Source organism: Tursiops truncatus, chromosome 10 (assembly GCF_011762595.2).
Source record: "Tursiops truncatus isolate mTurTru1 chromosome 10, mTurTru1.mat.Y, whole genome shotgun sequence".
Taxonomy (NCBI): Eukaryota; Metazoa; Chordata; class Mammalia; order Artiodactyla; family Delphinidae; genus Tursiops; species Tursiops truncatus.
In genome coordinates, this window is record NC_047043.1 from 67,497,436 (window position 1) to 67,522,152 (window position 24,717).

General features: G+C 39.4%; 1 protein-coding gene across 2 annotated transcripts in view; it reads right to left on the reverse strand.

The window, feature by feature from the left end:
* The window catches only part of DCP1A (decapping mRNA 1A), a 57,345-nt gene that overhangs the window by 20,279 nt on the left and 12,349 nt on the right, over positions 1–24,717 (reverse strand). For both annotated transcript variants that reach the window (XM_019947506.2, XM_019947507.2), the window contains 2 exons: positions 7,381–7,447; positions 2,499–2,637 (listed from right to left, as the gene is read on the reverse strand). In XM_019947506.2, the coding sequence (XP_019803065.1) occupies positions 2,499–2,637; positions 7,381–7,447 (206 nt within the window). The remainder of the gene's footprint in view (positions 1–2,498; positions 2,638–7,380; positions 7,448–24,717) is intronic.

The following is a 24,717-nucleotide window of genomic DNA, read 5'->3' on the forward strand; positions in this document are numbered from 1 at the left end:
ACCTATTTATGGACGGTTTTCAAAATTAGAAAGAACATATTATGAAGTAAATATCAAAGATTTAACTAAACTCCCAAAGGTTTAGTCTTAATCCAACCACGGTAATTTCATTTATTCCACACGATGGAAGAATTTTCTTTACAACAGTAATTACTGCACTTTCCATATTTTCTACTTTTGCAATGTTTATTAACTAGAAATCGTGTCAGATTTTTTTTTTTTTTTTTTTTTTGCGGTACGTGGGCCTCTCACTGCTGTGGCCTCTCCTGTTGCGGAGCACAGGCTCCGAACGCGCAGGCTCAGCGGCCATGGCTCACGGGCCCAGCCGCTCCGCGGCATGCGGGATCTTCCCGGACCGGGGCACGAACCCGCGTCCCCTTCATCGGCAGGCGGACTCTCAACCACTGCGCCACCAGGGAAGCCCCGTGTCAGATTTTTATTCTGCTCATGTGACCTAGAGTTCCTTTACAGCTCTGTGTAGAAAAACAAGGCTTTAGTTCTTTCTTTCCTTTGGAGATTACTCACTTCTCAGCCTGAGGGGGAAGGCGAGCCATCTCCTGGAGTGTCTGCTCTAGTGTACAGTGCCTATACTTCCTATCCTGTGTGGCACCTTGATCTACTCATCACTGGGAAGAGGTGACAGAGCTCGGAACTTATTAGTTACTTGTTGTCAGAACACCAAAAGGTCTGTATAAAAACAGAACAAGGCATCTATGTAGATAACCCATATCTCATTAAGGATATGAGAGGGAATTTATGGTAATATATGGTAACCGAAAAGTTCACAAATGATTCTTGAATTTAATCTCATCTAGTTTCCGAAGAATCAAGGAATTCATTATAGAGATGACTGCTTTTTCTATATTAATTTTCACAGATCCACAAATTCTTCGTAATTCTCTATGAGACACTGAGGAATCTGGTACAAACTGAAACTTCTCATGGGCTCTAAGTACATTTCTCTGCCCAAGAGGTGGGACCTTTGGTGTCTGAACATGAAGATTTGTTGTAGTTTACGGTGAATATGACTGTTTTTAATTAGGGGCAACTACCTTCTAGAGCACTGCTTCCAAAGTTTGTTCCCCGAACTCTAGATTCTTGAGATGTTAAAGGGCAGTATGTGAAAAATGGTCCTGTAGTCAAGTCAATCTGGAACTTGAGGTTACTGTTTTGTTTACTGTGGGACCTCTCAGAGTCTTGAGCACTGTAATGCCCCAAGAAGATGGGGGAGGAGAAGCCATTCTAACAATGTTTTCTTAACTCATTTGACCAATTAGAACCTCTTTTCAAGGACCACCTGCTAACAATGTAGAGGCTAGTGTTAGAGAACTGTTAAGGGAGCTACAGTCTTAGCGTTTTTCACACCTTGTTCCTTTAACTTTTGGTGAGGTGAAGATTAAACAAAAAAAGCTTAACTTAACCCGATGTTAGTAAAGAGTAAGATGACAATTACAATTCTGCTGAAACAAAGTGCAGCAGTGGAAACCTTCCACCTCACTCCAAGGAAGCGTGGGGCTTTGAAGTGCCGATGTCAGGTGAAAAGCCAGGACAGCTCCAAAGCCACAAGGTTTGAAGACCACTGAGGAACTGCCCACTGCTTGGCACATAGTGGACAGTTCATAAGTATGTATTGAATAAATTAATGAATGCACCACAACTTCCATTTAATTCAACTTTGGGGAGAAAATGTTATTGATTAACTTTTAAACTAAAATACAGGGAGGGACTTCCCTGGTAGTCCAGTGGCTAAGACTCCGTGCTCCCAATGCACGGGGCCCAGGTTCGATCCCTGGTCAGCGAACTAGATTCCACATGCCGCAACTAAGACCCGGCGCAGCCAAATAAATAAATAAATAAATATTTAAAAACACACAAACAAAACCCAGGGAATTCTGGTGGTCTAGTGGTTAGGACTCTGCACTTTCACTGCTGAGGGCCTGTGTTCAGGCCCTGTCGGGGAACTAAGATCCCACAAACCATGTGGCAAGGCTTAAATAAATAAATAAACTAAAATACAAAACAGAAAGAGAAAAAAAGCATTCTAGAAGAGCCTCTCATTTGGGTAATATTCCAAATGATGCTTAATGAGGGTTGTGCACCTAGCACCAATTACAGATCATAAATTATACGCTTCGGCATTACAGGGTGCAAGTTATCAGAGTACTTTTCAAAAACTACATAAATTCCTAAGACCTAGCAGAGCCTGCAGGGTGGAAGAAGAGGCATAAAACCTTTCCAGAACTACCTGCTACAGGCTAACTCCTGCAGTCCAAGATCATTTTCTCCCACAGTAATTTTACAGGAATAGAAAAAGAGCATTCTAAATTTTCTGAGGTAAGAAAATGTCTTTCCTTATCTTTTAGGCTTAAAACTATAAGACATGTTTTCTTTTTGAACTACTTATTCCCGCTGGCCCTGGAGGTGACTTCGCCAGCCCACGAGCCCCCCGCAGGTCTCCTCCTCCCTTTAGTTCTCCCACTCAGCATGCAGAGTCTCACCCTCTCATACTCATCCTTGGCTCTGCTTAGCATCTCCAGGATGTCAATGGGCCTGTGGTCACTGCAGCCGTTGGCCTGGCTGGGACTCTGCTTATCCCGAGCTGCTTGCTGGGACCGCCGTGTCTCCTCTTCTACCACGCTACAGGAGGAGAACCAGGTTTTAGAAAGACCTCTTTTGATACAATCTGACCCAAGAACTCTTTTGGTGTCCATCTTCCAAGGATACAGGAAGAATGCCACATGGTAACATTGTCCTCACGATACAAAACACAGAGCCTCGGTTACCCCATCCCAGGAGTATTCGACTACCTACTTCACCACCTCACTCACAACAGTACCAACCAATATATTTCACTGTGAGAAGGCCAAAAATACAGAATTCCTTTCCAGAGTGGGTAGAAGTAGGTACCTTTAAAACTCTACTGAATTATCTCATTCTCTCTCTTTTTTAAAAGTATGTCAAAATCAGTCAAACTAACTGGTGAAGTAAATTTGAAAACGGACAATGCCACCAAGACCAAGGAAGGCTGCACAGTTGAACAACCCCTGGGGAGAGTGTGTATTGATAATGGGGTAGCAAGGAGAAAGATCAGCTTCTTGAAAACGGAGGTCTTGGTGAATCTTCAAAAGTTAACGATAGCACTACAAGCAAACAAAAGATTTCCCTTGTTCTCTCCTTAAAAAAATCACTAAGTGGGTGACTGAGGTTAGGGTGACTGTGGTGATGCTCTTTATTTTGATTGGTGCTGCTTAAACTAATTCTGCACTTGAAAATATATAAAGCATGAAAAGTCAAGGTCTAAGTCGAGGGTTGTGGTCTTCAAATCTATCTGAGGGGTTTCATTTCTTAGGAACATCCTCTCTCACCTGCCACATATTAAAGTCTGAAGCAATTATAGCAAAATGTGAGAAACTGAAAGCTGGGTGGTGAGCACATGGATATTTTATTGTTTCTTATATTTTTCTTCAAGCTTGAAATAAAAGTAATAAATTTTAATGAAGCAACTAGTCTTTTTTTCTTTTAAAGATCCATTCAGGTTTCAATCCCAACTGTAATGAATAGGACTACCTGCCATGGGGTATTATAGGTACAGCCACAACTTGATAATCATATTAATTGAGAACTTTCAGACAGTGATGATGAAAGGCAATAAAACAATTCAGTAGCAAAAGGCTTGTTTTTATGGACTAAGAGGAGTAGGACAACAACAGGCCACCCAGTGTCAGCTTTACTGCTTTAAAACAGCCTGTCCAGGAACTCCCAGTAGTGTGTGTGGGATGGTACTTTTATTTGAAAATACTGGGTTAAACAATATTAAACAGATTTTTTTTTAAACAGCAAAAACATTCTGAGTTTTTAACATGCTAAAATGTATTATGATTCTCCAAGGATGGGCTTATAGATTTCCCCAAATTTATTTGACCGTAGAATCTTCTCTTGAAGCAGGATTCTTATTTGGAAAACGCTGCTTTAAGGTAATGGTATCATTTCTCTATTTAGATTCTTACAGCTCTTAATAGGATTATTATTTATAAAACAAATGTAGAATCATGGACTTGATGGCAGACTGAAAGAAGACAGGCATGTGATATGAGGATCAGACCAATTAGAATATTGTTTCATTTATATCCATACTGGTAATCAACTCTTGGGAAAGAAATACTGTATTGTGACAACTGTGAGGCCTGTTGCAAAGGAAAAAAAGACTGCAGAGATCTACATTGGTTATTTCTTGATGGTAGATTACAAGCAATTTCACTTTCTTTTTTTGTACTTCTCTTCATTTTCCATAATTAACAGGCACTCTTTTAATAATCGGAAAAAAGAGTACTATTAAAAATGACTAATTAGTTAATACTCAGTTATAGGCCACATCAGCCTGAATCCACCTTCTTGCTCTCCTACATAGCTTCTCAGTTCTTAGTAATACCTTTCGGAATAAATCAATTTTTTACTTGAAGAATTTTTATTATATTGTGGCTGTCAAAACAGTGATAAGAACTAGATTTAACAGAATGGGCAATAATGGGCACTTTTATTTAGATGCACAATATGCCCAAAAGAATTTTACCTGTATTTCTGGTTAAGAGAGGTGATATTCTAAAATATGTAGCAAATAGAGGCTGTATGCAGGCAAAGTTAGAGCAAAGAAGGATAAAGTAACCTTTTTATCTTTGGTGACCAGAACACCATTTATCACAAAGTTAATGTTAACATTAGGTATTCTCTTCAGCCATAAATAGGCCAGACACTTGAAAACTCACTATCAACAGTTTCATGAGGGCATTCACTAATCAGTTTCAATACCACCCCTGCTTCTAGTAAAACAAGCTTAAAGCTTAAGCAAATGTCCCTCTTTTGGGCATTTCTAGTGAAGGAACCCTGAATGTCCTTCTTTTTTCTTTCTGCTTCCTGTTTCTACTTTCTCATCCTATTTCTAGGCTCAATACAATAGTTTCAGATAGGCCTTCAGTCTTCTGCTTTATCTACATTCTGAAGCCTTGCCTTAGGTGTACCACCTGCCCTGAGAGAGAAGAAAGCTCAAAATGGTTTCCTGCAAATAGCTGTTAGTTCTGCAAGAGCCAGGTTCTCTCACTTTGGGCCCAAAAGCTCTCAATCTGCAGGAGAAAGTCTATATATTAATATATTCCAAAGCATAGATATTTAAGAAAAATATTCTGGATTTCAGGACAACCAAGAATCAACAAATCTTTGTCTTCTAAGTTTATCAGAAGCTGCCTCTGCTGTCACTTTCAGAACTACAAAATAGTCAAATAAATGGGTTTGTAAAAAAAAGTTTATCTTTTTTTTTTTTTAGAGAAAAGTTGTTCTAAAAAGAAAGTCTGGTTCTAGAGAGCCAACAACACATTTTCAAATGAATGACACAAGTTCATAAGGAACAATGTCCTTGGGGTGCACACAGTAATAAACATGGCCTGCCAGTGGCTCATAGCTACAGCAAACAAAGCAGGAAGCAGATAAACATCCAATTGAGACATGTTAGCAGTCCTGGACTAAAACGTGGCCTTAGCCATGTGCACTTCTTTTAAAATGCAAATATACCTGGAACTGAGATTTTGGGCCTAATTATTTACACTTTTACAAGAATTAGTTTAAAATTAGACTGTTAAAAAGAAAATTAAGACTGTTTTCCCCCAGGCATGTAGGTAAAAACCTTGCAGGAGAGCAAAGGGAATTTTGATTTGACAGAGGGGAAAGAGAGGTCTGCATTTCTGAGGAGATTCAGGCAAAAATTGCAAAGGAAATATAAGTGCACCAGAACTTGCCACCCACTGCATCAGTTTGTCCAGAGCTCTCTAGCACCTCAGGCCCCTCCAGCACCTAAGTGTCTTGGGCTCCCAGAAACCAGAATGGCAATACCAGCAATACAGATAAGCCACATGAGGGGTGGCGTCTGTGGGCCAGTCTGAGAAAGGTCGATGAACCATCCCTCAGAACATCAATCCAATGAAAATTACTTTCCAAATTCCAAGATTCTGGTTTATAAGAACTCTCCTGGAACATAATCCATTAGAGGATTGGGGACTACTAAACCTAGAATCTGTGTCAAAAATAAGTTCTCTTAAAGGAAGTAGCCATGGATGTGTGCAGAAGTTCTCTATCAGTTACTGAACACAGTTCTATCTGCTACAGTGGATATCTGGAGAGAACCTAAGTCAGATCCACTGCATGTGCTGGTTAGGCTGTGCACTGGATATAGAGGATACCCTCTGGAGCTAGGCAGTTCATATGGCTCTAACCACATGTTTAACAGTTAAATTATGATCTGTCTGCAGGACTGAATACAATGCAGTCATTATAAATACTAGAATGCCCTGGAAAAATGTTGTTGACATGAAAAGTAGGATGTACAGTATGATCTTACTTTTGTAAGTGTAAAGAAAAAAGTGTTGCTTGCCATTCCAGTTCAAGAAACATCAAGCCTATAGCTACTGCAGTTGCCCACAGAGAGTGTGCCCTGAGAGGAATTCAGAATGGAGAAAAACAGGAAACATTCTGTGCTTTGGATATACTGGTCCTTAGATTAAGATGCATATCTAAGGAATCATTTCAATGATCCCAGATTCTTGCATCTTCTCATACATAGAAAAGCACTAAAATCATCAACTTGAGATGTCTGTTCTTTGCTATTGGCAGTAATCTTTTGATGCTTGACTACATGTTTTTCTCAGCAAAAAAGTTCATATATCCTCATTCTTTTGGCATTCCATTCTCTAGCTCCTTTTTTTTTTTTAAATTAAAGTATTTTAAAATTCTTGTTACTATTGCTGAGGGTCATATTTTGAATTCTTTTTTTTCTTACCTTTTTGGTTTAAAAACAAAGTAGTCTTTAGCTGGTTTCAATTATGTAAATATATTTTTTCCTATGGTATTTTCCTCTTGGTGGTAACATCTTAAGTAGATGTTTTTTTCTGATGTATATATATTAAAAAAAAGTTCATATATACCCTGGCTCCTCCTTTACCTCCTGGGAGCAGTTCCTCAGAGCTCTCTGAGAGGCTATCTCCCAGGCTATAGTGCTCAGTAAGGTCACTGAATAAAAATTAACTCACAACTTTTATGTTGTGCATTGTTCTCTCAGTGGACGTAAGAAACAATCACACACATCAACCCAAGGTACACGTAAAGAAAAAGACTGGAATCAAACAGACAAAAACGGTAATGCTAGTAAGTAGTAGGATTATAGATAGTTTTAGATTTCTTTAAGCTTGGCTGCCTTTTTCAAAACTTTGACAATAACAGGAAATCAGGGGAAAATACGAGTTAGTGGACTCCAGTAACAAAGAGAAAGGGGAAAAGTCATTTTTTCATCTCCCATATATCACTAATTAAATCTATGGTGTAAACAGAAATACTTACTCGGCCATGAGTTTGGCTATGCGGTGACAGTCATTCTTGTCATAAAACCAGATACTGTATATTGACACTTGAAAAACAAAGAAAAAAAAATAAGGGGAAATGAAGTTTCAATACTTGGGTAATATGTAAGTAACATATTATCACCATAAAATGTCACAGAATTTACCATGAGGACCTCAAACTGTTAACAGTTACTCTAAAGAAAAAAAAAGCCTCCCCGCAAACTGTTTAATAATAAAATTATTAATAAAATTAGGACAGCTAAAATATTCAGATGAAAATTGCAAAAATTGTTGGTTTTAGACATCATTACCAGATCTCATCAAGCTTAAGATGCCACTAAAGTACAAGATAAACTATTATTTTATGTATTATCAAGAAAAAAAATGCTGCCAATTAAACTAAGAATTAACATTGATTGTGTGGAAAGGGAACGTTGCCTACCATTCCAGTAAATATCGTATGTTGCCCTAGCCTGCCATCAAGCCATCAGCCACTGCAGCGCCCCCTACCCCCCTATGGTGAGCCCTAAGGCAAATTCAGGATGGAGACAAACAGCAAACATTGTGTGCTCTGGATACTGGCCCTAGATAGTTGCATATCTAAGATGTCTATCTAAGGAATAATCTCAATGGGCCCAGACCTTGCATCTTCCCGTACACACAAAAGCACAAAAATCATTAACTTAAGGTATCTACTTTTTGTGATTAGCAGTAATATTTTGATGTTCAACTACATGTTTTCAGCAAAAACTCCTACATATCCTGGCTCCTCCCTTACCTCTTTGGAGCATTCTTCAGAGTTATCTGAGAAGCTATCTCCTGGGCAATAGTCCTCAGAAAGGTCTCAATAAAATTTAACCTGCAACTTTTAGGTTTCGTTTTTCTTCACTTGATAATTGTAAAATGCTTTCCAAATTGATAGTCAAATGTGGGGAAAAAGGTGTCTTAATCGTTGAAAACCATGTTCCAAAACCAAACACCAGAACCTTTATGAGTCTCTTGAAATTTAAGAATATAAAATTAATACCACATTACAGTAAAAACAAAGCTTTAAAAAACAAACACCAACTCCAGACCCATCCTATGATCGACTCTATTCACACGTGAAATGGAAGTGCCCAGGCTGAGCTCCATATCACACTTCTTTTCCAATCTTTTATTCCCAGTATGGTGATTACCACTAAGAAAGCCCCCACAAAACACTGACTAATAAACAAGCTCCTGCTGTATAGCACAGGGAACTATATTCAATATCCTGGGATAAACCATAATGAAAAAGATAATAAAAAAGAATGTATATATGTATATAGCTGAGTCACACTGCTGTACAGCAGAAATTAACATCGTAAATCAATTATACTTCAATAAAAAAATAAAGAAAAACACTGGTGAATGGATAGATGAACTTTATAAAGATGACTAAATATAAAACTACTGTAAATACTTTTTAAAAAATATTTATTTATTTCTATTTATTTATTTTTGGCTGCGTTGGGTCTTCCTTTCTGCACACGGGCTTTCTCTAGTTGCGGTGAGCAGGGGCTACTCTTCGTTGCGGTGCACAGGTTTCTCATTGCGGTGGCTTCTCTTGCTGTGGAGCACGGGCTTCAGTAGTTGTGGCACGTGGGCTCAGTAGTTGTGGCTTGCGGGTTCTAGAGTGCAAGCTCAGTAGTTGTGGCGGATGGGCTTAGTTGCTCTGCAGCATGTGGGATATTCCCAGACCAGGGCTCAAACCCTTGTCCCCTGCATTGGCAGGCGGATTCTTAACCACTGCGCTACCAGGTAAGTCCAAAACTACTGTAGATGCTTTTTAAAAAAAATTTATTTTCTTTATTTATTTTTTATTTTTGGCTGTGTTGGGTCTTCGTTGCTGCACGGGCTTTCTCTAGTTGTGGTGAGCGGGGGCTACTCTTTGATGCGGTGCGTGGGCTTCTCATTGCGGTAGCTTCTCTTGTTGAGGAGCACAGGGCTTCAGTAGTTGTGGCACGTGGGCTCAGTAGTTGTGGTGCATGGGGCTTAGTTGCTCCGTGGCATGTGGGATCTTCCCAGACCAGGGCTCGAACCTGTGTGCCCTGCATTGGCAGGTGGATTCTTAACCACTGCACCACCAGGGAAGCCCCAGATACTTTTTGAATTTATTTTTTTACTTGAACTTTTAATTTTTATACAATTTTTAAAGGTTACTTTCCATTTACAGTTATTACAAAATTTTGGCTGTATTCTCTGTGTCGTACATATAAATACTTTCTGGATAAGGTAGATATACTGAATACATACGTCAAAATAAACATAGCGATAGGCATGGCTCATTGCTATAATGTGCACCCACTGTGACACAGCACATCCCAGGTTGCACCCCCTTTCATACTTACTGTGACTCTCTGGCACAGGAAGGGCAGATATGCTTTTATTTTTTAAAATTAAACTTTTAGTTTTGAAATAATTGTAGCTTAACATGCAACTGCAAAAAATAAACAGAGATCCTGTGTGCCCTTTGTTTGTTCCAGTGGTAACATTTTGTAAAACTATAACATAATATCACAGCCAGACTACTGACATTGATAAAATCAAGATACAGAACATTTTGGGACTTCCCTGGTGGCCAGTGGTTAAGACTCTGCCCTCCCAATGCAGGGGGCCCAGGTTCGATCCCTGGTCAGGGAACTAGATCCCACATGCATGCCACAACTAAGAGTTCACATGCCACAACTAAGGAGCCTGGAAGCCACAACTAAGAAGCGCACCTGCTGCAACTAAGACCCAGCAAAACCAAATAAATATTTTAAAAATATATATTAAAAAAAAAGATACAGAACATTTCTGTAACCACAGGGATCCCTGTTGCCCTTTTATTGCCACAGCCATCTCCGTTGATACCCCTCCCCCATCTCTGACCCCTGACAAGCACACTAATCTGTTCTCCATTTCTATAACGTTGCCATTTCAAGAATGTATTATAAATGGAAACATAGAGGATGCAACTTTTTGCAACTGACTTTTCTGTCTCAACATAATTCTCTGGATATTCATCTAAGTTGTTGCTTGCATCAATAGTTTGTTCCCATTTTTTGCTGAATAGTATTTCATGGTATGGATGTACTAGTTTATTTAACCATTTGTCCACTGAAGGACATCTGGAGTGTTTCCAGTTTTTGGCCATTATGCATAAAGCTGCTATGTTCGGGTACAGGTTTTTGTGAACCTAAGTTTTCACTTCTCTGGGTTAAATGTCCAAAAGTACAGTTACTGAGTCACAGTAGTTCCATGTTTTTTAAAGAGAAACTGTTAAACTGCTTTCCAGTTTTACAGTGGATGACACATCTAGTCTCTGTGCATCCTTGCCAGCATTTGTTGTTCTATTTTTACCTTTATGCATTCTGATAGGTGCATAGTGGTAACTCATGGTGGATTTAATTTACATTTTCCTAATGGCTAACGTTACTGAACGTCTTTTCATCTGCCTGTCATCTGTATATCCTCTCTAGTCAAATGTCTGTTTATGTCTTTTGACCCACTGGATTGTTTTTTAAACTGTTGAGAGTTCTTCATATATTCAATATACCAGTCCTTTGTCAGACTTGTGGTTTGAAAATATTTTCTCCTTTGTTGTTTTTTTTCATCCTCTTCACGAGGTCCTTCCAGAGCAAAAGTTTTTAATTCTGACAAGGTGCAATTTATGAGTTTTTCCTTTTATGGATTATGCTTTTGATGTCAAGTCTAAAAACTATTTACTGACCCCTAGATTCAAAATTTTATCCTGGGCTTCCCTGGTGGCGCAGTGGTTAAGAATCTGCCTTGCCAATGCAGGGGACAGGTTTCCAGCCCTGGTCCAGGAAGATCCCACATGATGCGGAGCAACTAAGCCCGTGCACCCCAACTACTGAGCCTGCGGTCTAGAGCCCGTGAGCCACAACTACTGAAGTCTGAGCGCCTAGAGACTGTGCTCTGCAACAAGAGAAGCCACTGCGATGAGACGCCCATGCACCGCAATGAAGAGTAGGCCCTGTTATCTAGAGAATGCCTGCATGCAGCAATGAAGACCCAAAGCAGCCAAAGGTAAAATAAATAAATAAAAATTTTTATCCTGTTTTTTCCCTAAAGGGTTTATAGTTTTACATTTAAGATGGTGATCCATTTTGAAGTTTTTTTGGGGAAAAAAAGGTTTACGTTAATGTTCTTTTTTTTCTTTTTGGTGCAACTGTTCCAGTATTATTTGTTGAAAATGCTCTCTTCTATTGAGAGATCTTTTGTACCTTTGTCAAATATAAGTTGGGCATATTTGTGTGTGTCTATTTCTGGATTCTTTATTCTGTCCTATTTATTTGTTTATCCCTCTACCAATACCACATCATCTTGATTACTGCAGCTATATATAGGCTTTAATATTGGGAAGAATAATTCCTCCACTTTATGCTTCTTTTTCCAAGATCGTTTTAGCTTCTAGGGTCTGTGTCTTTCCATATAAATTTTCGAATAAGTTTGTCTATGCCTAAAAAAATCCTTGCTGGGATTTTGACAGGACTTGGGAAGAGCTGACATCTTTAGTATGTCAAGTCCTTCAATGCACAGATATAGCACATGTCTCCATTTATTTAGGTTTTGATTTCTTTCATTTTGTAATTTTCAGCACACATACCCTGTATATTTTTTGTTATGTTTACCCTAAGTATTTAATTTTCTTTGTAGAGATTATGAATGGTATTGTTTTTAACTTGGGTTTCCACAGGTTCATTGTTAGTATGTAGAAGTCTGATTGATTTTTGTGTGTTGATCTTGTATCCTCAGACCTTACCAAACTCACTTATTAGTTCTAGGAGTTTATACATAGACAATCATGTCATTTGTGAATAGAGACAGTTTTATTTCTTCTTTTCCAATCTGTAGCCCTCTTCTTTTTTCTTTTTTGCCTTATTGCAGTGGCTAGATCTTCTAGTGCTATGTTGAATAGCAGTGATGACAATGGATATCCTTGTCTTGTTTTCAATCTTAGAAGGAAGACATTCAGCCTTTCACTTATGATATGGTGGATTAGAGTGACTGATTTTTAATATTGAACAAGCTTTGCAGATTTGGAATAAGGCCCATTTGGGCATAATTTATATTTCTTTTCTATATATTGTTGGCTTTGCTAATATTTGGTTAAGGATTTTTTTCATCTAAGTTCATGAGAGATACTGGTTTGTGGTCTTTTTTTTTTTGTACTTTGTCTTGTTTGGGTATTAGAGTAAATACTGGTCTTACACAATCAGTTGAGAAGAGTTCCTTCCCTTTCTGTTTTCTGGAACAAACTGTGTAAAATTAGTGTTAATTCTTCTTTGAATTCTCCAGTAAAACCATCTGGGCCTGAAGATTTCTTTTTTGAGAGCTTTAAAATTATGGATTCAATTTCTTTCATGGCTATAGGACTACTCATGTTATCTATTTTATCTCGGTTGAGTTTTGCAGTTTGTTTTTTTCAAGAAATTGGTCCATTTCTTCTAAGTTGTCAAGTTTATGAGTATAAAGTTGTTAATAGCATTCTCTTATTACAGAGGATGTGTAGTGACATTGTAAGCAGATACGGTAGGAGGTCCCAGGAGAAAGAGAACCAGGCACAGCTTTCTTGACAGAAGAGAAGCCATTTTTGGCCTAAGACATTTTGTGTTCTAAGCCTGGCCATCATGCTTGCCCCTGAACAGGTCCCAGTAACTAATGATCTTAAGGGAACAAAAGAATGCAGAAATAAGCTATTATCAGGCAAGAGAAGTAACAATAACAAAGATAACATATCAGTCTTAGACTCCCAGTTCTGTTTCAATGGTAAGACTAGCCTGAAAAGCTCAACCACCAGATCAACTGAAACCTAAGGAATGATGATGTTGACCTTTTCTGACCCTCAATCAACTATAGAAGCTTGGACTCTGTGGACCACTCAAGCCCCTTCATGAATATGCATGTATCCTTAGCTTAAAACTCCCCCAATTTTGCTGTTCAGGGAAACCCTGCTTTGGGAAAGCCCAGTAGTTCTTAATTGCTGCAAGTAATAATAAATCCTTCCGGGTTTCCCTGGTGGTGCAGTGGTTGAGAGTCCGCCTGCCGATGCAGGGGACACGGGTTCGTGCCCCGGTCGGTCCGGGAAGATCCCACATGCCGCGGAGCGGCTCGGCCCGTGAGCCATGGCCGCTGAGCCTGCGCATTTGGAGCCTGTGCTCCGCAACGGGAGAGGCCACAACAGTGAGAGGCCCGCGTACCGCAAAAAAAAAACCCCAAAAAACAAAAACAAAAAAAATAAATCCTTCCTTCTACTGATCTTTGGCTTGGTTTTGTCTTTTGGCTCGACACCCACCAAGAGGCAAACCCAGTTTGGGGGTAACAACGTCCACTATTTCATTCCTGATATTGCTAATCTGTGTCGTGTTTTTGCTTTTGTTAGTCATTACTAAAGGTTTATCAATTTTATCGACTTTTTCAAAGAACTTTTTTTTTTTTTTTTTGCAGTATGCGGGCCTCTCACTGTTGTGGCCTCTCCTGTTGCTGAGCACAGACTCCGGATGCACAGGCTCAGCAGCCATGGCTCATGGGCCCAGCTGCTCCGCGGCACGTGGGATCTTCCCAGACCGGGGCACGAACCCGCGTCCCCTGCATCAGCAGGCGGACTCTCAACCACTGCGCCACCAGGGAAGCCCTCAAAGAATCAACTTTTTGTTTCATTGGTTTTTCTCTATTTTCATCTTTTCAATGTCACTGATTTTTCTGTTCTCATCTTTGTTCTTTCCTTACTTCTGTATGCTTTGAGTTATTTTATTTTGTTCTTCTTTTCCTAATTTCTTGAGGTGGGAATTTAGTAGACTCCTAGGCAGTGTTGCTTGAAGGGGTGAGAGAAGTTTCCCATGGCTAGGCCGTCTGGTATGCCTTTAGTGGGGAGCCTCTGACCTTCAGAGATGAAGACTGCTACCCAGGCCAGGCTGGTTGTGATGTGACTCCTCCCCTGCTCCCACCACACCTTCATGAACAGGAGGGAACATATTACCCCAGTGGCCACTTATTGTCAGTAGGGCTTCCAATCCTTCCTGCCAGTTTTGCTGGGCTCACCTGGTATTGTTGACAGGACTCCCATTTGATCTGGGAGAGGAATGAGCCTAACTGGGGCACCCTCCTTTGCTACACTGGAGGTCAAGAAACACCAGGCCTGGGTCCCCTTCTTCTGTTGGGGTGGGAGGGTTGTAAGACAACATGCTGCTGTGTTGTTCTTTGAATTCTGGGTCCCGCACCAGATCATCTTCCTCTTTCTACTGTTCAGAGTTTTCCTGATTGTCTTTTGTGTTACTTCTGGTTTTTATAGTTGTACTTAACAGGGTAGAAGCAAAGAAAGACAAATCTATGCCATTTTGTTTGGATCATTAGTCTCATTATGTATGCTTATGGATGGAAGACTGAAGCTCATGGAAAGACTACATGACATTAATAAATCAGAGAAAAATAGCCTTATAACTAGAACTCAGGTCTTCTCATTCCTAGGCCAATAATCCTGCCGCTATACACCCAATGCCTCATTAGTTGAAATAATGTAAAATATTTTGTAGAAACAAAAGAGTTAATGGGCTTTAATTATGCTTGAAGACTAAAGCAACACATAAAAGAATAAAGTATAAATAACTGAATAAGTTAAAAATTATACACTAAAAGACTGACAGAATATAAAAAATATAAATGCTAGCACAAGAAACTTTAAATAAATTAAAAATCCTTTTTTATAACTACAATTTGAATTTCATCAATACACATTAACATATATTGATATTACCAATACACATTCATTTAGGAAGCCACTGTTAATAAAAAGCCTTTTTTTAAAAAAATTAAGGTATAAACGACATATTATATTAGTTTCAGGTGTACAGTGCAATGATTTGATATTTGTGTATACTGCAAAATAATTACAAGGCCAGTTAACATCCATCAACCATACACAGTTACAAAAAAATTTTTTTTCTTGTGATGAGAACTTTTAAGATCCGCTCTCTTAGCTACATTCAAATATGCAATACAGTACTATTAACCATAGTCACCATGCTGTACATTACATTCACATGACTTATTCATTTTATAACTGGAAATTTGTACCTTTTGACTTCCGTCACCCATTTTACCTACCCACCTCAGGCAACCACAAACCTGTTCTCTATATCTATGATCTCCATTTTTGGTTGATTCCACATATAAGTGGGATCATGCGGTATTATTTTTTCCATCTGACTTATTTCACTTAGCATAATGCCCTCAAAGGCCAACCAAATGGAAGGATTTCATTCTTTTTTATGGCTGAATAATATTCCATTGTGTGTTCAGTTCTCCCAATACCATTTATCAGAGACTGTTCTTTCCCCATTGTGTATTCTTGGCTTCTCTGTCATAAGTTAATCAGCCATACATGCCTAGGTTTATTTGTGGGCTCTCTATTCTGTTCCATTGACCTATGTGTGTTTTTATGCCAATACCATACTGTTTTGATTACTACAGCTTTATAATATAGTTTGAAATCAGGGAGGGTAATGCCTCCAGCTTTGTTGTTCTTTCTCAAAATTACTTTGGCTCAGGACTTCCCTGGTGGTCCAGTGGTTAAGAATCCACCTTCCAAAGCAGGGGACATGAGTTCAAGCCCTGGTCAGGGAACTAAGATCCCACGTGCTGCGAGGCAACTAAGCCTGTGTGCTCTGGAGCCTGCGCGCCACAACTAGAGAGCCTGTGTGCTGCAAGGAAAGATCTCACATGCCTAAACTAAAGACGCAATGTAGCCAAATAAATAAATAAATAAATATTAAAAAGAAAAGGGGGCTTCCCTGGTGGCGCAGTGGTTGAGAGTCCGCCTGCCGATGCAGGGGACACGGGTTCGTGCCCTGGTCCGGGGAGATCCCACATGCCACAGAGCAGCTCCGCCCGTGAGCCATGGCCGCTGAGCCTGTGCATCTGGAGCCTGTGCTCCGCAATGGGAGGGGACACAACAGTGAGAGGCCCGTGTACCGCAAAAAAAAAAAAAAAGATTTCTTTGGCTCTTCAGGGTCTATGTGGTTTCATACAAATATTAGGATTGTTTGTTCTATTTTGGTGAAAAATGTCATTGGAATTTTGACAGGGACTGCAATGAATCTGTAGATTGCTTTGGGTAGTATGGACATTTTAACGCTATTAATTCTTCCAATCCATGAGCATGGGATATCTTTTTTTTCTTTTTATAAATTTATTTATTTATTTATGGCCGCATTGGGTCTTTGTTGCTGTATGCGGGCTTCCTCTAGTTGTGGCGAGCAGGGGGCTACTCTTCGTTGCAGTGTGTGGGCTTCTCACTGCGGTGGCTTCTCTTGTTGCGGAGCACAGATTCTAGGCGTGCAAGCTTCAGTAGTTGTGGCACATGGGCTCAGTAGTGTGGCTCGCAGGCTCTAGAGTGCAGGCTCAGTAGTTGTGGCGCATGAGCTTAGTTGCTCCGCGGCACGTGGGATCTTCCCGGACCAGGGCTCGAACCCGTGTCCCCTGTATTGGCAGGCAGATTCTAAACCACTGTGCCACCAGGGAAGTCCAATGTGTCTTCTTCAATTTCTTTGATTAATGCCATAGTTTTCAGTGTACAATGAAAGCTATTTTAATGGCGAATTTTTTGTTTCACCCTGAATTAAGGTCATTACATTCTATAATAGAGTTCGTGGCCAATCACAACTTTAACAGTTTCTTTTCAATGGAAATAAAAGTTTAATTGGCTTTTTTATTGCCATTGTAGAGTGAGATAAAACACTGATATACAGAGTAAGTGAATGGTTTCATTTTAATCAATAAAGATCATGAACATGGATTTTTTTTTTTCCCTACTCTGGTCACAAGGGGGTTTCTCTGACCCCACATCTGGCCATGCGTCCTACCATGAAGCCGCCCAGGCTTGCTTTTGTTTTCTGAGCCGTCAGCCTGCTGTGAATAGCTCCCTGTGTTTGGAATCCATTTTCATCGCCCCTCTTCTGTTCACAGAACTTCAAAACACTACCAATGCTTCAAACAGAGTTAATATCCTTGAATAATAGATAATTCTGGAATATTTTATATGATGTAAGTTGACAGATTAAACTTACCTTTGACATCCCAATGGAAGAAGCACAGAAGCAACCCTGTTACAGAGGAGATAATTGCTAAGCATTATCTACCACAGGCTCTTAAGTTATGTTCCTTGCAGCTAAGAATTGCTCCAACATAGAGTAAATTGGATTGGGGTTCTGAAAAGACTTCATATATGGCAATCACACACAACTACCTTTCTCTAAATATGCCTCATCTGACCTTGGCTAAAGAACACACAAAATACAAGAGGCCAAATACAAAAGATACCAATATTTCTCTAACAGACAACCCCATACAACTTAGAGTGATGAGAAAAAAGGATGATATGCAGTACATCAGGCTCAGAGAGGAACACACAATATTACTGGGGGCTAAGCAGAGGCACTTAAGTATGTTTTCATAGGGGATTTGCAAACCAAACTCTTAAGAAAGAATTCCATATCAATAATCAAAGTAAGTCCACCCGAGCTGTCAACTTACTTTGACAAATCTTTACTTAAGCCCTACCCCCTTTCCTTTGAAGAAATACACTATAATTTAGAAATAAGATGCACACTTTCCACGCTTGTACATTATCAAGTAAACGGCCAAAAAAGAGCCAAACACTTTCAAAGGCATGCTGCAGAAGAAATAAAGATAAGGAAGCCATAATGATAGCTTAATGGGTAAAGGATAAGAGTCACACTCGATTCTGCCAAAAGCAGACCTGTAGAGGTTCAGACACGCATCAAAGAATCAGCTCTGTCTGCCAACATATCAAATGCTCAGTGCATGCAACTGGCAAGGAGGCCCAGGGAGCTGCCACTAAGCCTGTCACTGTCACTGGTGAGGAAAGACAGACAAGTTCACCAGATAGATAAAACCATGGAAGGCCTTGTCTCTAAACCAAAGCTAAGTATTCTTCCCTCAAGAGAACTTACACTCTAAGGCCCAACACATTTTTGTCAACAATTTGCTTGCTGAAACATCTTGATTAATTATACCACAGAGGATTTAGAGATGTGGCAATACCGTATAATTTTGCTATGGTAAATAATAATGGCATCCTGCTTTATAAGTGGCTTTTATCAATATGAAAGCAAATTATTTAGTTATTGGACACCCATCACATATCACGGCTGTTAACCATTGTCCCAAGTAAGTCATGCTGTTACTGAAGAGTTAGGGGGTGTGACAGGACATTTAAATACCTTTATGTTGTACTTCCATAAAAAATAGCAAAGTGCAGAAAAGTATATTCAAAATTAAACGTTTCCATTGCTTTTCTTTTTATAACTTAAAAAAATTATTTATTTTATTTTTGGCTGCATTGGGTCTTTGTTGCTATGTGCGGGCTTTCTCTAGCTGCGGTACATGGGCTTCTCACTGCGGCGGCTTCTCTTGTTGCAGAGCACGGGCTCTAGGCACGCGGGCTCAGTACTTGTGGCTCGCGGGCTCTGGGGCACAGGCTCAGTAGTTGTGGCGCATGGGCTTAGTTGCTCTGCGGCATGCGGGATCTTCCCAGATCAGGGCTTGAACCTGTGTTCCCTGCATCAGCAGGCGGATTCTTAACCACTGAGCCACCAGGGAAACTCTCCATTGCTTTTCAAGTGACAGCCCTTTTCTTTTGAAAGTATGAAAAATACAATTGACAAAGATTAAAGTTATTGGATTGTTTAATACTGATAAATTTTAAAAAGCTGAAGGGCAAGACATCCATTTCCCTAGAGAGTCCTGTTTGAAGATCCAGGAGCCAATTATGATTTGATGTTATACCTCATTTTGCTTCTCATCTGCAGTGGCATATGGCACACACAAGATCAAGGAAACCCAAATTAATTTGGAGCCTTTATAAAATCCCTTGAGACTTCTAGAGATTCTGTGAACTGTCACAGAGCTGGGAATCACTCTCATGCACGTTGTCTTTTTATTCATTTATTATTTAGATCTGATCTACTTTCTAAAAGGATTTGAGGAGGCTGAAGATTTTCTCAGTATGGTGCCAAGCAGAAAAAGGGGTTTGATAAAGCTTTTTTGGGTTGAGTTATAGAATTATTATAAAATTTATGAAGATGACACCCACAAAGATCCCCGAGACCGGGGAACAAAAACAAGAAAATGTACTTTCAACATAACCAAAAATATTTACCCTAGAATGAGAAAGACCCTTCTGATTATAAAAGTACTGTTAAGAATGGAGTAGATGATACAAACATAAGCCTGCCCTGACAAGTGAAAAAGCAAATGCCTTGACAGATCATTTCCTTTAAGACAAGAATAAGCCTGGTGGCTCCTTATCAGTATCAAAAGGTTGGGAAAGAGAGAGAAGAGAAAGTCTCTGAGGTGGGGTAGGGTTTAGAACACACACACACACACACACACACACGAAAAGGGGTATGGAGACAAAGATTGCGGACCTGGGATTACGACTGGAGACTGTGGTAGGTGGCAAACAGGCAGGTGAGGCAATGCTGTGAATCTATAAGTAAGGCTGGTAAGTGTAACTGGGTTATATCAGCAGCTTACCTTTTTTGGACAAAAGAACACACATATTAAAACACCACTGAACACTAACATGGCAGAGAAAGAGCACACCTTCTAAAATTTAAATTATAATGTCCATTTAGTAAACACTGATTAAAAGACTTAGGCCAGGAAATTAAAAATGCTATTTTGCAAGTTCTTTGGTTTGTTTCTAAATTTGGTTCCCCTCTCTAAATTAAAGCAAGTCCAAAAATATTTACCAGCAATACTGCTTCCAAAGTCCCTTTTAACACTGTAATTTCAGTATAGGATTCAGACACATGAAATGACCACTGAATGTTTTGGGGGACTAGGAAAATAAACCCCGAAATATCACAACTGATGATTCCTATTTATAAACTTTTTATTCTTTAATGATGGGCAACCCGGAATAAAATAGTGAATCACACTAGGGTTTCACCTCTGCTGTCAGGATCTTTCGCCACTATTGCCACACAGTACTTGCCACTCCCTAAGGCAGAGCTTCCCCTGAGCTGCAAGTGATTATGGGTGTGCCAAAATGTTGGATTCATCCAAACCCCACTAGTGGTCTATTCATCCCAGTGTCCCACACAAATCCATATTATCATTTTTATGTATCACAAGGGACAACAAAGGGTGGGAAACATGGCCCTTGGCTTCCATGCAGCCAACTTCCTGTTTCCTGGGCTTCTAAAAATCTACACTCAGGGGTTTGGGAAACAGGTCAGACAGTGGTGTAAGAAAAGGGGGAACTTCTTTTCTCTCCTTTCTCTAACTTCTCTCCTACATGTTTTTCTACCAATTTACTAAGAGATTATCCAAACCAGGGTTGTAAGGCAAATGCCGAAGCGGGTATAAGAGACCTCAGGGTGTGATGGATCAGCGAGGCTCAGGTGAGCAGGCCCTACCCAGCCCTCTGCTGACTGTTAGTGCTTGCAGGAATGCAGGTGCTGTGTGGCCATACATGCCATTTTATCATAACAAGAAAAGGCAGAACTCCAGATGTGTGTGTGTAAAATACCCCAATTTTTTTTTTTAATTTTATTTATTTATTTATTTTTGGCTGCGTTGAGTCTCTGTTGCTGAACGCAGGCTTTCTCTAGCTGCAGCGAGCAGGGGCTACTCTTCGTTGCGGTGCGCAGGCTTCTCATTGCAGTGGCTTCTCTTGTTGCAGAGCCCAGGCTCTAGGCACACGGGCTTCAGTAGTTGTGGCTCGTGGGCTCAGTAGTTGTGGTTCGTGGGCTCTAGAGCGCAGGCTCAGTAGTTGTGGTGCACGGGCTTAGTTGCTCTGCGGCATGTGGGATCTTCCCGGACCAGGGCTCGAACCCGTGTCCCCTACATTGGCAGGTGGATTCTTAACTGCTGCACCACCAGGGAAGCCCAAATGCCCTAATTTTTAAAATGTTGGTAGTAAATGCTTATCCTATGCCTTCCTCTAACAAAAAGAAAAAGTTGAGCATGCCTAGAAGCAGTGACTTTGCAAATAGCTCAGATCTGCCTGGACCCTCCAGGGGACTGAATGTCAGAGGGTTGTCTTGAGGTTTATTCTGCCCACTCCAGAGTGGCTTCAAATCTTCCTGGACAAGTGGTTACTCTGTTTCAATTTTTCACCTCCACAGTGTGCTTCCCTATATTAACACAAGGTGAAAACCTATACAACACATAGTAAGAAGTTTCTGCCACTTAGCTATAAGTAAATGTTGCTTTCCTTTTTGAGTTCTTGAAAGAGAAAACATTAATTACCTAAAAGAAATAAGTGGACCATACATGGTTAACTTTTTAAATCTTTACAATTAAGATAACACTATAATTAAAAAAAAATTGCTTTTCCCCTGACAACACTACTTTGGGCGGGGCGGGGTGGGGGTGGGAAAGCCAGTAATTAATTAGGCATAATGAAAAGAATCTGCTTTGGAAATTCTGACACATTCACAGGCTCACGAAGTTAACAAGAAGGTACCTGATGGAGCTCTACTAGAATACTAAGTGGTGGCCTATGACAGGAAGCATTAAAGATTTTTGATATATCTGACCTAACAGTGTCACCAGATCAGCCTTAGAGTCTAAGTCACTGTTTTCATGGTGTTTTTACCTCTTCAATCTACAAAGGTGGCAACAGCAAGGCTCTTTATCTTGGTTCAGAAGGCCAGACTAATGCAGCGCCACAGATCCTTCTTCTTTCACTGATTGCAGAATCATACCAACCACAGCAGCTGCTGCTGATGGGGGAAGACTGCCTGCCTTTCTTCAGGCTAAGTAAGAAGCAGTGTGCTGGATTCAAAGATCACAAAGAATGAACTGTGTAACTTTAAAAACTGTTTATAAATTCCTCTTTCAGTCTCGACGTAGAACTCACATTTTCTGAGTTGACAAATTGTAAACTTCTCTTGCAAGGAAACTTCCTGCACTGTGCTTTAAGTCTGAAGATTTGCGCCAAATGCCAGCAGCCACCTAGCACCTCTACTGTTCCGAGTCTTGCCCTTGAACTGAGAAAGGACAAGCAGAGACCAAGAAACACACACAAACACACACTACAGTATTTCTCCTACTAAAACTTTCCATTTGGCAGCTACATTTTCAACGCTATGGAAATGAATCTCCCTGCTTTTTCTAGTGATCTAATTTTAATTAAAAATGCTCTATATCAAGAGACTGATGCCCGATATAAAGGAAAAGTTACAAGTGAAACAGAAACGAAGGGGTACTTCACACAGGTTTTTGGAGGTAAGTTCTTAAAAATATTAAATAGCGATAATATTTTTATATTCAATTGTTTTGTTATGGTGATCTGTTGTTGTTGTTAAGCTGGTTACAGAGTGAAGCTTTGTTGATTTTTTTCAAAAGTACTTCTGGATTATAGAAAACATTTTAAAATGAAAAGTGGCATTCAGTGGGAGATCCATGCCTTAAGGTGTTGGGTGGAGGAAACACGGAGTTGTCCTTGTTAAAATGATTATAGTTCAGTAAAAAGATGTCAAGTCTAACATGCACACAAAGTAAGATAATTGCTTCTCTTCTGGCTAAAACCACCACCACCAACTTGTCTAAGGACAGAATAAAGTTAGGTGTGAGAAGAGAAAATCTAGACTGTATACTTCTAATTCATGAATCAGTATTGCTGTTAAAAATGGCCAGGAAAAACAACACGTAAATACCCTCACAATCCCTCTGGTGGATCACATTTTCACTGTAACGAGCTTAATCATTCAAATTGGCAACTGGTAAGTCTCAAATCACAGATCTTAAATCATTAATTTTTACCACTAATTAACAGGGTTGTTTCAGGAATAAATATGTGCAGCATTGGGATTAATATAGTAGCATATTTCTTTAAGAATCTTGACCTTTATCAGAAAGGCAGAGGTCTGACATTAAAAGTTCTAACACAATGTAAAGACTTCTGCTTATAATTTTCTAAGAAAATAAAACAGAATCTCAGAACTAGAAACATACATAAAATTCTTTAAAAGTACACAATACTGTTAATCAAAATGATATACCGTGTGGTAAAATGCTTAGCAAAAGATATTTAATAAACATTAATGAATTAAGATGTGCATCTGAATTAAATAATCACCTTGTTTGTTTAAAAACAAAGTAAAGGACAAAATAAATAGTTTTTGCAAAAGAAAATCATTAAATGCTAGAATCGATTTTACAGAGCTTAGTGGTACCACAAACCTTTATCTTAATATTTTCAATTAACCAGGTTATACTGTGAACTGTCTAGCTGTAACAAAGAAAAACCAGTTTTGCTTGCTTTCACTTTTTTGCTGATTCACATGCCAAATTTTGGATTTAAAAAAACTGCTCAGAACCTACCTTACAAAATGGCCTTGGGGCATGTCATAATTAAGTCACACACACACACACACACACACACACACACACGCGCGCGCGCGCGCATACATACATATAAATAACAGATTCCAGGTTGCCACGTTCACCCTGAGAGATACCCACAGAAGTGGAAATCAAAGCACCCCTGACATTGATCTTGGGGAAAAGAACCTTCTAAGAGAAACATACTTAGTGAGGTATGTTTCTTGTAGCAGGTGCTCACCAAATGCTTGAAGGAAGAGTGGATAATAGAAGCACAATTTCCTCACTGTGGAGATAAATGTCCTGTGATAAGATCAGAAATGTATAGATCGTATGGATGCTTTTTCAGAGGCCGGTTGCTATATGGAGAACTACTCTAGTACCATTTACTGAACCTGACAGAACATTCTTCTCAGCATTTTTTAAGATGTGATGGAAGAGATTTTAAACTACTGACCCAGTTATTTTACTTAGTCCATTTATTCCTGACTAAGTTTTGTTACACTGTGTTTTTTCCAGGAAATTGTCCATATAATCCAAGTTTTAAACTTACAGGCAGAAAGTTCTTCATAGTGGTTTCTTATTTTTAAAAAGTTCTTTGCAGTGGTTTCTTATTTTATTCTCTATATTTAGTTGCTCTACATATACAGTATATATTATTACTAGTATTGCCTATTATGCCTCTCCTTACTCTTTTTTTGTTGTTGTCGTTGGATCATCAAGTTATAGGGGAGAGTTTTTTGTTTTGTTGATTTGCTCTACTGTCCTATTGCAATTCCTACTTTCTGCAATTAATTTCTACTCATCTATATTTTCCTTCAACTTAAAGATTTCTTTTTTCCTCTATAACTTTTGTGGCAGGGTAGCCTACATATGGTATTTTTTATAAAATTCTATACAGACTTGAAAAAAATGCAAATTCTTGAACTGCTAGAAGCAGGGTTCTTTA